The sequence below is a fragment of the Colius striatus genome, chromosome 1 (genome assembly GCF_028858725.1).
Source record: "Colius striatus isolate bColStr4 chromosome 1, bColStr4.1.hap1, whole genome shotgun sequence".
Classification (NCBI taxonomy): Eukaryota; Metazoa; Chordata; class Aves; order Coliiformes; family Coliidae; genus Colius; species Colius striatus.
In genome coordinates this window covers 184,576,888-184,591,017 of record NC_084759.1, presented here as the reverse complement: position 1 = coordinate 184,591,017, position 14,130 = coordinate 184,576,888, and the positions used below count along the sequence as shown (strand labels likewise).

Sequence of the window (14,130 nt, the reverse complement as noted above, 5' to 3'; positions counted from 1 at the left end):
TTAAGCTCATTGATGAGGTTTTATGTTGTTGTGAATTTTTATCACCACTAATAATGCAGTTTTATTGACTTCTGTCTTCTCTAGTTACCTCTGCAATAGAAGTAACAAGTACGAGAGAAATATTTTACAATCCACTGTCAAAAATACTTGCCATAAAGTTTTTGAGACATCTTATAGTTGTAAACAACACAACTGTAGGATGTGTTTATTTAAAATCATTTTGCTCGTTTCTTTGTTCTTGTTCACAAGCTGTTTAAATCATGTCTTTTTATTGAACTGTTTACAAATAACACTTATCTGCGTGTTAAATGAATGAATTTGCTACATTTCCACGGAATTGGTAAATGTCAGAAATATTCTATAATCAGTTCTGCAGCCCATACTACAGAGACTGAAGGCAGTTTATCCCAGGATTTGTAATAAGTTTGAAAGAATTTTTTTCTGGAACTGGAAAATCTCAGGGTTCCAACTGTAATATATTCAATTTCTGCTGTGTTCACACAGCAGAACACAGCAGAAGCCGTTTAGTAGCCCTCCAGTTAACATGAGATTTGGTGCTTCTGCATTTCCCACTTCATGTCAATTATGACATGGTTGAATAACTACTTTTCCGTAAACCATCAGTTCATGAATTAAGAGATTTTTGCCACTTAAAAGCTGAAAAAAGTTGCATAGGAACAATTGCAAAAATTCAACTTATTTTTTTTCCCTCCAAACTAATTGATAGTAAAATAATACAAGAAATTATATGAATGTGATTTTAACTAAATGCAGCTTCATGTTTACAGTGATGGCATAAGGAATATATTGAGGCGTCTGCTCTGATAAATATCCCTCTTTGATTCTTTATGGAGTCCGTTCAGTAAGAGTGAGAAGGTTATGGACTCTTTTTTTCAGTTTTCAATAGTGGGTATCAATTTATATTAAAGGTCCTGAAATCAACATCTAATCAGCCAAGAAATGCAAATTGTTCAATTTCTCCTTGATTACAGTTTTAAAAAATCATGGTTTTCTGTTTTTAATAGGAGGAACACTAAAAGAAATCTGGAAGCTTGCCGAAAGATTTAAATGTGTTATTCCTGTGAGATCTACAGAAGATGATCTTGAATTATTAGATCTTTCAGCCCCTTTCCTTTTACAAGGGAACGTAAAATATTATGGGTATGCCAAAAGTATTTGTTGATATTTTAGTAGTTGCAGTGAAGGATAGATACCATTTTCTTCAGTAATTCAAACCACAGTGCTCAAGGGATAACTTACCCAAAGATTCTTTGATGCAAAATACATAACACCATGAGAAATACTGAGATCAGGGATGAAATAGCTTACTACTTACTTGTATCAAAGGACTCAACTGCAGTTGGGCATTGTCTTGCTCAAAGTGTTATGCTGTTAAGTTACACAGCACACAAGGTTCAGTCTTGCCTTGGGCTGGGGGTAGGGCAGTTTGCTACAGAGATGGAAATGCACATGAGTGTCTGTAGGCTGAAAAATGCCTCTTTTAGTCTGGATCCTTCATTTTCTGACCAAAAAATATTTCATGTTAGACTAAAGTCATAACACATGCTGCTTTAAAACTGTGTGCTGTTTTTTTTGTACACATACAGTATTTAAAAAGAGATCCAGAAAATCATTTCAGACTGTGAAGCTATGTCTCATTCTTTCCCTCATTTCTAATGGTGGGGAAGCTTGGATTTTGGAAGAAATAAGGGACTGTGGACAGCCTTTCCTTACCGTTTGCCATTTATTGAGATCCACAGTGCAGCAAAGTGTCCTATCAATTTATAGATGTCAGTCACTATAGAGACAACTTCAACAAGTTTCTGAATCCCACAATTCCAAGGCTGTGCAATGCAGTACACACCTCTAGGTCTGTTACCTGCTGTGCTATGCAGTACTGTGTTCTTGCTCTGTGAGAGCTAGCACCAGTATGTTCTCCCAGTACAGTACAGCAGCATGTGGTTAGTAAGCTCAGAAATACCAGTCTACTTCATACAAGGTAATGAGTCCTCCCTCTTGGGAGCCCTAAAAAGCTCAGAGTTCTCTGTGGCACTATTGTCAGTCCTGGAAGCAGTAAAAAAAATTTGTGCAAAAATGCTGAAACACTGAAATTTCCCATAAGAATCTGAAAAAAAATGAACATAGATAATTATTTCTCATTGTCAAATATTGCTTTGACCTTTTCAGATACGGCTGACCACAACTTTTTAAAATAAAGGCAATATATGAGTATTCCTACTGGGGCTGGATCTTCACCAGTACAAAGTATTTCCCCCTGCACTTTCATAATCCATCTATTTCCCAAGCTACACACAGGTTACCTTCTTCAGACATTGTTCTTAGTTTAAATGGCTGGTTGTAAAAGCCAACACTCTATAGGATATGCCATGACTGCTTATAGGATATTTAGGAAGGAACCTCACAAGGATGTTGACATTTCAGAAGTTTTTCATGTGCTTTTTTGTCAGCAATGTATACTTAGCAAAGTCAAAAAAAAGATTCTGTATAGTAGTATAAAAAAGCTGGTTTTGCTGTAGGAATGAGCTTAAATACTTGTATATTTACTTGTGTCTGCATATCCATGTCTATTCATACACATACACATATATATATAAAAAATAAACAAACACTTGCATATAAAAAACAAAATTCACAGCTAAGTTACTTTATTGGAGTTTGGGTGTTTTTTCTGAAGGAAAAAGTAACTTAATTGAGTTTGGCTCAATATGACAAGTTTTGCATATAATTCTAAAAGAAAATAAATGTCTATTCTAAGTTCTAACTGTAATATACTACCACAGAAGCTTAGTTTCCAAACAATAACTGTTCTTTAATTTTATTCCTTGAGGCAAGTGAGAACAGGTATGAAAAGAGTGCTTTAACATTTTCATCCACTTGCAGCATTTGTTTACTGTGTCACAGGTAAAATTTATAATTACTGGTGTAAATACACCAGTAATAAAAGAGATTGTTTTAGTAACTGATAGTTAATATTTTTTAACATGGCTAAAACCAAATTTCTCCTCTAACACTGCTGTGCATTTAGGTTGCTACAAGTTAGAATCGGTCCTGCTTTCACAAAGTCAAATGTTGTTTGTATTGCTAAATAACATAGCACTGATACATGAATATAAGTTTAGCAATGTAGTGATATTAGAATCCTAGAATCATTTAGGTTGGAAGAGACCTTTAAAGATCACTAGTTTAATCTCCCCTGCCATGGGCATTGACTCTTTCCATTAGACCAGACTGTTCAAAGTCTTATGTAATGTGGCCTTCAACACTTCTAGGGACAGGGCAGCCTCTCTGGGCAACCACCTCTCTAGGTAGTCTTTTCCAGATCAAAATGTTATATTTCTTCTCAGGGATAATTCAAAAGCAGCATTGACCATTTCGATGTAGTCTAAACCTTGCGTGTGTGGTAAAATAGTTAAGCAGCGATCAAAATGCTTTTGTACTCTCACTGGGTAAGGAAATAAGATTTTTTTTTTTTTTTTTGGTCTGTGCAAAAAGCTTCTGGTGTAAATAAACCAGTGTTTGGTTAACCTCAGTTTCTTGTTTTAAATGCTAGGTGCAAGCAGTGTTCAACTCCAAAGCCTGTCAAGAGTCTCAGTTCCATTGCAGCAGAGCAACGACCAGCATGGGAACCAACTGAAATTGCACAAGGTCAGCTGACATGGTGTTATCCTGAGATATTTCTGTATCTTGTTTCTGAAGTGTTTTTATGAAATACTTTGGTTTCTGGGTTGCAGTTTTGTACAGAAACTGTGTAATTTGTGGTTATGTCTTGAGTATAAAGCTGTAAAAGTTATTCACCTTTCACCAGTTGAAGTTACATACTTTGAAACCATTAGAGTATGAATTAAAAGATCTTTTAATCCTTGAGTATTATTCTACCATAGGTGTCACTAGTAACAGGTGTTGTATAACACGTGTGATGACTTTTTCGTTACAGATTTCATTTTTAAACTGTGGACAATGTTTTCATTCCTACAAGCTAGTCTTACTTTTCCTTTTGAAGATAGTTTTTCTGACCCGAATTAAAGAAAATCATATTTAATGACTAGTACGTGTTAGACCTTTATCTTCTGTGAGCACTATCAATGCCAAGCTTATAGCAGAGAGTCTGCATGAAATAATATTCAAATGAAAGGAGTGCTACCACAACATATATGTGTGTCCCATGCTTTGTGTATTCCCTCTGTTACTTTATGTCTGCACATTCAAATGCTAGAAGTAAAATGGAGCTTAAAATTTCATGACACATTAAAGAAAAATAGTATTTTCATGATTCAATTCATGGTGTAACATCCTAAGTTGGAATATCTAGCAGCATCTAAGCTTGAAAGAGATTTTGTAAAAGAACAAAACTACTCCAGCAATACTGTGGTTCTCTTAAGTAAACTGTCATAATTGTATTTTATTAAATAGATGTAAAGTAAAATATAACTAGCAGTGTTGAAGCACCTATAATTAGCATTTAATTCTCAAAATGAAAACTATTCATCAAATGCTTTCTGACATTTCAACTATTTTATGAATTTTATTCTTTTATCATCTGTATTTTCAGACTAAATGATAACGTGCAGTTGAACTTAGAATTACTAGCCACTCCAAGTAGATGTACCCAGAAAAGACTGATACAGAGTTGCAGTAAATTTGTTTAAGATATTTTATATTTGCAGCATAACAGTTACTGCTGCCAGGAGGAAAATTACTGTAGTCATTTACTCATGCTGGAATATTTTCAGAATTGCCAGCAAAGTTTCTCTGAGTAAGACTCAGCCTGGTAGGCTTTACTACATCATACGATGTATTTTTTTTCCTCAGAAGATATATTTTCAGCTACAATGGTATCTTATTATCACTGACTTAAGAACCAGTATCCTTTAATCTTCCATGGACAAAAGAATAGGAGGATCCTACCAAGGTAGGATCTAAGCTGTAAGCAACTACTAGCATTTGTTTTTTACTAGGATGAGAATAGGTACTTAAAAATCTTTCTGTATGTTTATAGACTCATATATTGAAGTATTTCTAAGGCAAATTGCAGTGCACTCTCAAAATAGAAACCACATTTTGCTATTCAGAGCCCCTATTTTTCAGCCTGTTAATTAGTACTTTTAATGACAGTATTCAAAGACAGTGTTACTATTAAAGGAGGGATATTGTCAGCTTGAGTTGTTACAGTTTGCCTTTGTGTATTGCCTCTAAGAAACAGATCAATTTTTTTTCTTCAGTTTTAGGTATTGAGCTGCTCCAGTATGTTTTTATTATGAAGTTTACACTGGTTGATGGAACAGGAGCATTGAATGCCTACCTTTTTGATTATGTAAGTAAATCTAGGTAAACACAGACTCTACAAATTACGTGGGTTTGGGTTTTGTTTGTCTTCAAAACAGCAGATGTGTGTATGGAAATCTTCATTCTATGTTGCCTTCAGTGTTTTGTGGGGACAGTTCCAAGTGCTGTAATGCTGTTAATACTGTCCATCACAGAAGATGCACATCATATATTTTTCAGTAATTTTTCAATAAAATCTCAAGAGTACAGAGTATCAAAACATAAAGCAAAAGTGAAGCTTGTAGATAGATTATTTGGTATTTCCATATACTTTCCTGTATTTCCATGGCTGAATTTCTTTTTTATTGTCAATGTTAAGTCATACAACTTGAACATTGAGTGGATAATGGGAGTAATTCAGGATTTATGCAGGTGGAACTTTTGGATTAGTTCAAAATCTCATGAAGACTTCCTTTCACTCTTAGTAGAACCCATCTTTTCAATACGTCTTGATTTTTGTTTCCTGTGCCATAAGGTAGGAGAGGCTTTCCTTCCCCCTAGGACTCAGCTATAGCTATATAGATATTTCTCTTTGATTTCAGAAGGAGTTTTTTCCACTACTTTGTCCAAAATAGCAGAGAGGAAACAATTTAGTGTGATTTCTCTCCTTTCCCCACCCACAATACTAGTTAATATGTATCTATCCACATATTTGCAACCATTGTACCAAATTACTTTGAATTGGACTTTAAAGGGAACACTCTTCTTTGTTTGATTTTAAGACTGGAAGTAAAAATAATATTGGAAAAAGTGTGTTTTCTTAAATACAGAGTGTGTTAGCAGCGAAGGAGATCAAAGACTGCAATCCCCATTTCTGCTAGTCGTCTTTTCCTTTCCTTCTACTTTAACCTCTTTTTTGTATTGAGAAACTGAACTGCAAAAGGAAGGTGGTGGAAAAGATTTTAAAACATCTCTTCATGCAGAATTCCAGAGAGCTCTACTTCATGGTAGCTCAGAGTCTTATCAGATACTGCTCAGTATTACAGCTGCAGGAAAATACCTCACAATTTCTTTTGAAGTGCCAACTGCTAGCATTCCCGCTAGTGGTACTTCAAAGACAAGCCATTAGCTTCCAAGCCTAAACCTGGGTCCTTCACCTAAGAACGAACTGGGCTACTTTAAAGTGCAACTTTACACTAGCTTCCAGTTACATTTCTGTAGGAACAGTCTTAGTTCTTTCCTCTCCTCTTTGTAGGAAAAGTCGTTGAAGGAAAAAATCAAAAGCTTTATAGTCAGAAGAATTGGAAGAATGAGAGGAAAAAGCAGTTGTCTGTGACAGTTTTGCTGATGGATTGTTCCCTGACTTCTGATCACTTCTGTTAAACACATCATATGAAAATTATACAAAGGCAGGATATTCTGTGTCCGTATCTTTTAAGAAAAAGGAGAAATTACCATCAGAAACCTTAGCTCACTTTGAGAATGTGTAAGATGATACAAAGTCAAGTAACAAATTTGTAAAGGATAAAATGGGAGTTTTGTCAGTCATGCTTACTGTTTATGGTTTAAAAACACACAGAAGAAGTTTATTTAATCTTTCATTGTTCCATTCTTTATTGTACTTCTCCATTCAGAAACGTATCCCATTGTATAAGCTTTTCTCCATAGTTTCTAAAACTATCAAAAAATGAAACTCAAAACTACAAGAGCTGCACTTGCATGAAGCCAAGTTGCAGTGTCTCTTTTGTTTTCAAGTGACTTTGCCTCTCTCAAAACATTCTGCTCACTGCAGTGAAGGGCTGCTGAGGAGGACTGACTGCCTGCGCCAGCCATGTGGTTGTCTGGATATGGAGGTTTATGAGGAAACCTACCAGTTATGTACACAGACTTACATGTGTGCTGAGGGGCTGTAGTGCCTGAATACTCAGGAGTGCTAAAGTACAGATTTCTGATTTTTTTTTCAGACAGTTTGGATTTTCTTCTGTATCTGAATAGTTTTAGAAGTAATCTTGATCCTGTTTTGCATTACCTATCTGGATAGTTTTAAGTTCCTTAAATGATAAATGAATGTGCAGTCAAGGTTCTGGCTCATGATTCCTTACCCTTCTTCCAACACCTCATAATATTCTGTTCTCTTCCAGGAAAAGTTTTTCCAAATTCCTGCTTCCGAAATCTTAACCAATAATTTTCTTCAGCAAAAGATGCAGATGGCCATGAATACACTCTGTCCTCCAGGAAGAAAATTAGGTCAGCTTGCCACTATTTTGAAAAGGGGGATGGGAAGGGAAAAGGGTCTTTCAATCTGCTATGGCATATGCAGAGTCTTAGAATTTAACTTCTGCGTGGGCAAAGCTCACACGGAGAAATGCAGCAGTCTATAAGGAAAGTTCCTGTTAATTTGTTGTGATAACATTTCTTTAATAGTAGAACTTCCTTTTGAGAAGGAAAAGTAATGGTCCAATAAATTCTCAGGTAGCATGCAGTGATGTGTAAATACAGTCGTGTCTATGCAGGCACTAACATGTCATTTGTGTTCATATGCAAGTTAACCAGAATCCCCTCATACTGAATGTCACAGCACTTTAGGGAAAACTGAGAGGGAATTCAGCTTATGGCACATGCTTTAGGTGAGATTCTGCTTTTGAATGCACATATTGATTTAGAGTATCCCTTGCTACAAGAAGCATCCATGAAAACTGAGCAAAACCTTAAACTCTAACTGGATTTGGATTTGTGCAGTATTTCTGGTATGGCAGAAAGTAGATCTGCTTCAACTACCCACATCCAAAGTAGCTCTATGTCTCTGCTGGAGCTCCAGCTTCTGGACTGTGTTCCTGCTAAGTGCGTGGCCATCAGTGACCACCACAACCATGCTGGAGCATTTACCATAACTTATAAAAAAGTGACCTTATTGTCAATAGTGTAAAGGATGTTCCCATTGAGACCAGTGAACTTGTCTTATTGAGATATGTAGAAATGAGGTTTTATTGTTGAAAAGTCTTTTTATGTGCTCTGTTGTGGTACAACTACAGGTACACAGTGTTTTGAGGGGACACTGGGGCAGCGAGAAAGGGGCTTGGAAAATAGTCACTGAACATGGAGCATGAAATTTTAAGATACAAATTAGAATCTCAAAATTAATATTTCATGTTTCTTCATATTAGCAGTAGCATTCATTTGGATATCCCAGTTAAGATCCTGTGTAAGTTGTACTGCTTTCCTGTAAAAGTTATTTTAAGTGAGTATTAAACAATAATTCTGGCTTTGTTTGTAGATGACTTGCCGTGGCTGGAATGCTTCATCAAATCCTATAATGTCAGAGATGCAATGAAAGATCGAGTTTATTACCAGATTTTTGACACAACAGTTGCTGACGATGTTGTTTAGCAATGTGTTGCTAACAGGAAGTAAATCCACTAGGAATCCAGTTGGGGAGTGGTCTTGGGTCAGAGATAGATTAAAAAATAAAATCTTTGTTCCTTTCTTAGGAATTCAACTCCTATATGTGAAGCTTAAGTTAATATGGGAATATGAATGGAAATCATTTTTCATGTATTAACTACTTTCCTGGCATACAGCCTTTCGATCTGAGTACAAGTGGAGGTGCTAAGCTTTTCACTGGAGGCTGCTTGGCTCAGGCTGGTGGAAGCAGTCTAGTATCCATCTGTCCTTCAGAAGGGCAGTGATGAGATTACTCTGAACTGCTGAGTTCTGCTCAGAATGATACTAATTTGTTCATTTCTGTATTAAAATAAATGATGTCAGCAGAGATAGGGGAAAGCAGCTTTTTGGTAAGCTTTCTCTCTGACTACTTTGTGCAAGCATATGTTACTGTTCTCAGACAGTTGAGCAGGGGAGGTGGTCTGTGTTTTAGAGATTTTGCACTGGTATGTACCTTTAGGCAGAACTCTTCCTGTTAATCAAACTATTGTGCCAGTTGCTAAATATTTTGACGGAGTTGAGAAAGTGTCCATGTAATGACTGTTGCTAAAATTAAAGTCAAGCCATGAACGTAAGGTAGCGTAAAATTGTAAAATGAATATTGACATTCACTAGATCGTAATGACTTTTAAGGCAGCTCTATTGGGTCCCAAAGTTTTTATTATGCTTATTAGCTGGGTCTCTGTTTCCAAAGGCTCTCTCTAATGTGTCTGACTGAATTTACTGTCAGATTACACTGCCCAGATCTGCCATTTCTGTCTTCTATAATCAGATTGTATGACTAAATTTAGAGACACAGAACTGATACAGTGACATCATGGCTTGAAGATACTACTGGGCTAGAAAAACTACTCAGTGGTTTTACTTTGTATTCAGAAGTCCATACAACAAATTCAGGACAATTTCTCCAACAATCATTACTGTAGAAATTCCTGTCAAATCAAATGCTCTGCCATCAAAGCAAACTTACTTAATATTTACAGCAGTTGTTTTCTAAAGGAGATCAGAAGCAAGATGGAATACTTCTATGTAGATTATTATTTTGATAGTAGACTACTGTTTTTTTTCAGGGCTGCTTAGTCAGTTGTGGAATTTGTCATTTATAATTTCAGCTTAATATCTTCTGATAACTTTCTGGCACTCAAAAACCTTATACTGGGTTTCCATTTCATAAATCAGGAGATTGTTCTTTTATTGATCTACCTAATATTAAAAGTGTTTAGTGGATATTTCCTCTAAACAGTACCAAAAAAAATCCAACGTCATAACCAAGTGAGCAGTTTACCAAAGAGCATTATTGGCTTAAGAAGGCTCACCTGAACATGTCAATAAACACAGAAACAAAACATAGTTACAACAGGTTATTAAAGGGCTATCATAAAACTTCAGGCACTGGACATACTGAAATGGTATCAGAAGTCAGGGGTCAAATTGAAAGTAATCTTTTTTTACGTTTCTTGTGTATAGTGTATGAAAGCACTGGAAGGAGATGTTTTTATTTTACATTTTTAACAACTCTGATATTTATATTGAACATTTTTTTCTAAATAAGTCTTTGTAAAGTAATAGAATGTTTTGAAATTCAGCATAAACTAAATCAATGCTTCTGCAAGTCTTGTCTGAAGTCTCTGCCAGAAATGTGTGCATCTCTGAGTTTTTCTACCGTTAAATATTGTATTTAAATGTTTAATAAAGATTTTTCCAAATATTGGGAGAGTTTTGTATTTTACTTTTAGTTCTTAGTTCATAAGACTGAAAACTTTGTCATCAGTAGCCTCATCCAAGAAAATGCTCCAAATGAATGTTTGTGTAGTTTGTTGGATTGAAACGTATGCATTTAATTCTTTCTAAATAAATTCATAGAAATAATTTTAAGTAGTAATGAAAAGTTATGTATTTGAAAATGCTTAAAGATCACTACATAGAAAGGAATTAGTGCACAGTCATTGAAAATGTCTGTTTCTCATTGGTAACCTTTATGTAGGACAGTGGAGGTCACTAACATGGGATTTGCACCTGTAGTTACTTACCCTGGTACTCAGCTGCCCTGAGTAACTGACTCAGAAGGCCTGAGATTGCTGTGTCCTAAACTTACAGCTCCAACAGCCCCCAGTTTCTGAAAGCTGAATATCTCAGGCAGCCGTGACTTTTAGCTGTGGTAGAAAGAAAAGTCACATTTCCATTGGTTGGTTAAAAGATACTCAGAAACTGAAACAACAATGAATTGAGTTGACATTGGTACTCTTGGAACCAGTGAAAACTCCATTCATGTCTTCCTGGTGTCTCTTCCTCCACCCACATGCATCCCAGCATACACTGCATTAAAACAGCATACACTGCATTAAAACAGAATCACAGAATGGTAGGGGTTGCAGAAAAACATCAGCTTCTTACTAGAAACATAAGCTAAATGGTAGATAAACATGCAATGGGAAGTATGTAACAAACAGCAACGTCACGACAGGCAAGGGCAAAGAATATCTACTTGTGAAAGAGCAACTATGAGGGAAAATAATAAAACTGTAAAAGAACAACGAAGGAACATGAATCCACCCTGCCCTCCAATTACACAATTACACTGGTGAGTGCATAGAAGTGATACCATTGTGATTTTAAAGAGAGGTTTTTGAAATAAAACCATGTAACAAACAGAAATCTAAATAAATGTGGAGTAGTGTTTTCAGGGATGCCTGTATGATTGAACGTGATTGGACATATGATTGAAATCTGTGTGTTAAGGGGGTTTTAGAACTTCAGAATTGAAGACTCCAAAGTCAGTTGAACTTAAGCTCTTGGATGCCTCACACTTTTTGGAAACTTAATTGGAAACACAGAGTGTAAATGAATAACAGATACTGCTGAAACAAAGAGAGTTTCCTTCCTAGTTGGTGACCTGCTGCTGCTGTTCAGTGATGACTGAACTTTCTTATCAGCTCCAGCCATTATGGGATCCAGAGATTTACAGACAGGACTTTGAAATGCTTTGCCTAATACTAATCCCACGTCTGCTGCTCGGAGGGAAGAGTTTATTGTGGTAACAGGGATGAGTGCTTAGAATGTCAGTACCGCAGTGTTTCATGTCATAAGAATTTATTCACGTTTGGTCACTTTTTGGTCAAAGCCATTGCATTAATAACGTGAAACTGGCAGCAACTGGGGCACTGCAATAAGGGGCAGGGCCAAACAAAACGGACAAGTGAAAAAAATTAAGCAAATGTGTATGTTAAAGTTCTTTTAGTGGAGTGGGAGAAAACACTGCAGAAAACTTTATTCAATGGGAAGGATGAAAAAATCCAAATAAGAATTTCCTTCAAATAAGCAATAAACCAAGTGTACTGAACAGTGAATACTTAGAAACAAGGAAATTCATCAGAAGGTGGAAAGAAAAGGAAAGAAGAGTTTCTCATAGTAGCAAGGGCAAGAAGTGATACTGGAGAGTCTTTACAAGATAGTTTGCTGCAGCTCTCGTTCACAGCACTTCTTACACATGAAATTCCCAGAAAGAAATATTGCTTGTGGAAACATCCATCTGACAAAGGATTACCAGATCCAAAGTGTTTGCAAAATGTAGAGCAGAATTATGCTATAATTAATGAGTTCATATTTGTGGTAAAGCAGTGGTGGCCTTTGCCCTAGAACAGTGCTACAGTGTGCTTTTCCTTGTTTTCTGCTACAACTCCAACACATGCAGAAGGAGGTGGCTCCATGAAGCTGCTGCAGCGTCGCCATTTGTCTGCATAAACTGAACTGAAACTCCAGGGGAAAATAAATCTACGTTTGGTAGATATTTGTTTTCATTTCAACTTTTGCAACTAGAAGGAAGTATGCTTAATGAGAAGATATTTGCCAGAGAGGAAAAAAAATTGTTTGGGGTTTTTTTGTCTTACAGTTCTGTTACACACAAAGCTTTGAGCATTAATTTGGTCTGTACTTTCTCCTGTGTGTATACAGCATGTGGACTACGACTGTTAAAAAAAATACTTTCATCAAGTACAAGCTACACCTTTATAATTGAGTCCATATTTAACTGTAGTTTTGAAGACTGGGTATCGGGTGACTCTGAATTATGGAGGTGTTACTTCACTGAAGGAATTCTCCGAATGACTGTGGCTTAGAAATGCTGCTTGAATTTTGTGACTAAAAAGCAGCAAAAGTGAACACTGAAATGTGATTATCAGATTTAAGTACAGACTTTCTTCTTCTGTCTACAGATGACCCCGTAAGCAAGTCAAAGCCCCTCTGAAGCAATGTGACAAATATGATCAGTCACAGGCAGGATGTGTATTACCAGAGGGAATTTATTGTGTTAAACAGTGGGGTGGGTAAGGGACTTGCAGCAGACAGCAGTGTTTAATGCTATTATGCTGGGATATGATACACCATATTCTTTTCCCATCACCATTTACTATGCTAAAGATGCAAAATCACATTAAAAAATGAAGCATTTTCAGTACTTTACATAAACCTGCAGTATAAAGGGATGTCAGAGGTCCTCTTGACATGCAGCCTTTCAGCATCTCATCATGCACGGGCACCCTGGGACAGAGACAGTGATAACTATAAGACCTCCCTGCTGAGAAAGCTACAGGTGTCTTAAAGGGAGACAACTGCCTCATGTTTCCACTTTTTGCTCTTTTGTCAAGGGTTAACCAACTACTGTTAAAAGTAAGGAGAAAGATGAAGAATTGCTTTTCCCCATTCAGGTCAGTCAATGCATTTGTTACCAGTGTTGCTGTGGTTTGAGTCCTTACAGGAAAAGGAAGCTGAAAGCAAGCTCAAGAAGCTTCCTTTGAAGGGATGGGAAAGGTCAGAAGTTACACATGAAAGGACAGTTAGGAATGAGGAGTGCCCCTTGAGTATCTCTCAGTGCACCTCTAAAAATCAGATACTGTAGCTCAAGGATCTTGATGCAAATCTGTGACCTCTGTGATCATTTTGGTTTGACAATGAATAACCTTTTGAATGTTATTCCAATCTGTATGTAACTGGAATACTAATTCACAGTTATGTTTTGAAACAAGCTTAATTTCTCTAGATCCATTTACTGGAATTTATTTCTATCTGAACCAAGAGAGGTCATTTTGATTTTCCTTTAAAAACAATATGATAAAACAAACTTTGCAAAATTACAGTATTCGTCAGTAGCTATATGTGATTTTGCACGTCCTAAAGTGCCAGGGCTTGGTCACATCAGATCATATTTTCTGGCAGGGACTGCATTGCACAAAGATGCCTTGTAAGTACCTTTTCACAGCAGGCTTACCGAGGCATTGCAACAAACAGCAATCGTTTTCAAAGCTCATTTAGCTCTTCTGTAAGGCCTGGAAAAATGTGAATGTCTTTGGCCTACATTTTCATCTGGGTAAAGAGGTGGCTGATCTGATGTGATGGGACAGGGAATTCTTA

The 14,130-nt window shown here is 36.4% G+C and overlaps 1 protein-coding gene across 11 annotated transcripts in view; it reads left to right on the top strand.

The window, feature by feature from the left end:
* Nucleotides 1–10,413, top strand: part of POT1 (protection of telomeres 1) — a 64,120-nt gene extending 53,707 nt beyond the window's left edge. For 9 of the 11 annotated variants that reach the window (XM_062018089.1, XM_062018099.1, XM_062018080.1 and 6 more), the window contains 5 exons: nucleotides 1,026–1,161; nucleotides 3,572–3,666; nucleotides 5,241–5,332; nucleotides 7,425–7,530; nucleotides 8,558–10,412. In XM_062018089.1, coding sequence (XP_061874073.1) covers nucleotides 1,026–1,161; nucleotides 3,572–3,666; nucleotides 5,241–5,332; nucleotides 7,425–7,530; nucleotides 8,558–8,670 — 542 coding nt within the window. In that variant the 3' untranslated portion in view covers nucleotides 8,671–10,412. Of the gene's footprint in view, nucleotides 1–1,025; nucleotides 1,162–3,571; nucleotides 3,667–5,240; nucleotides 5,333–7,424; nucleotides 7,531–8,557 lie in introns of all 11 variants that reach the window. The other 2 variants (XM_062018125.1, XM_062018117.1) reach the window with 2 other exon arrangements.
* The last annotated feature ends 3,717 nt before the right edge of the window (nucleotides 10,414–14,130 follow it).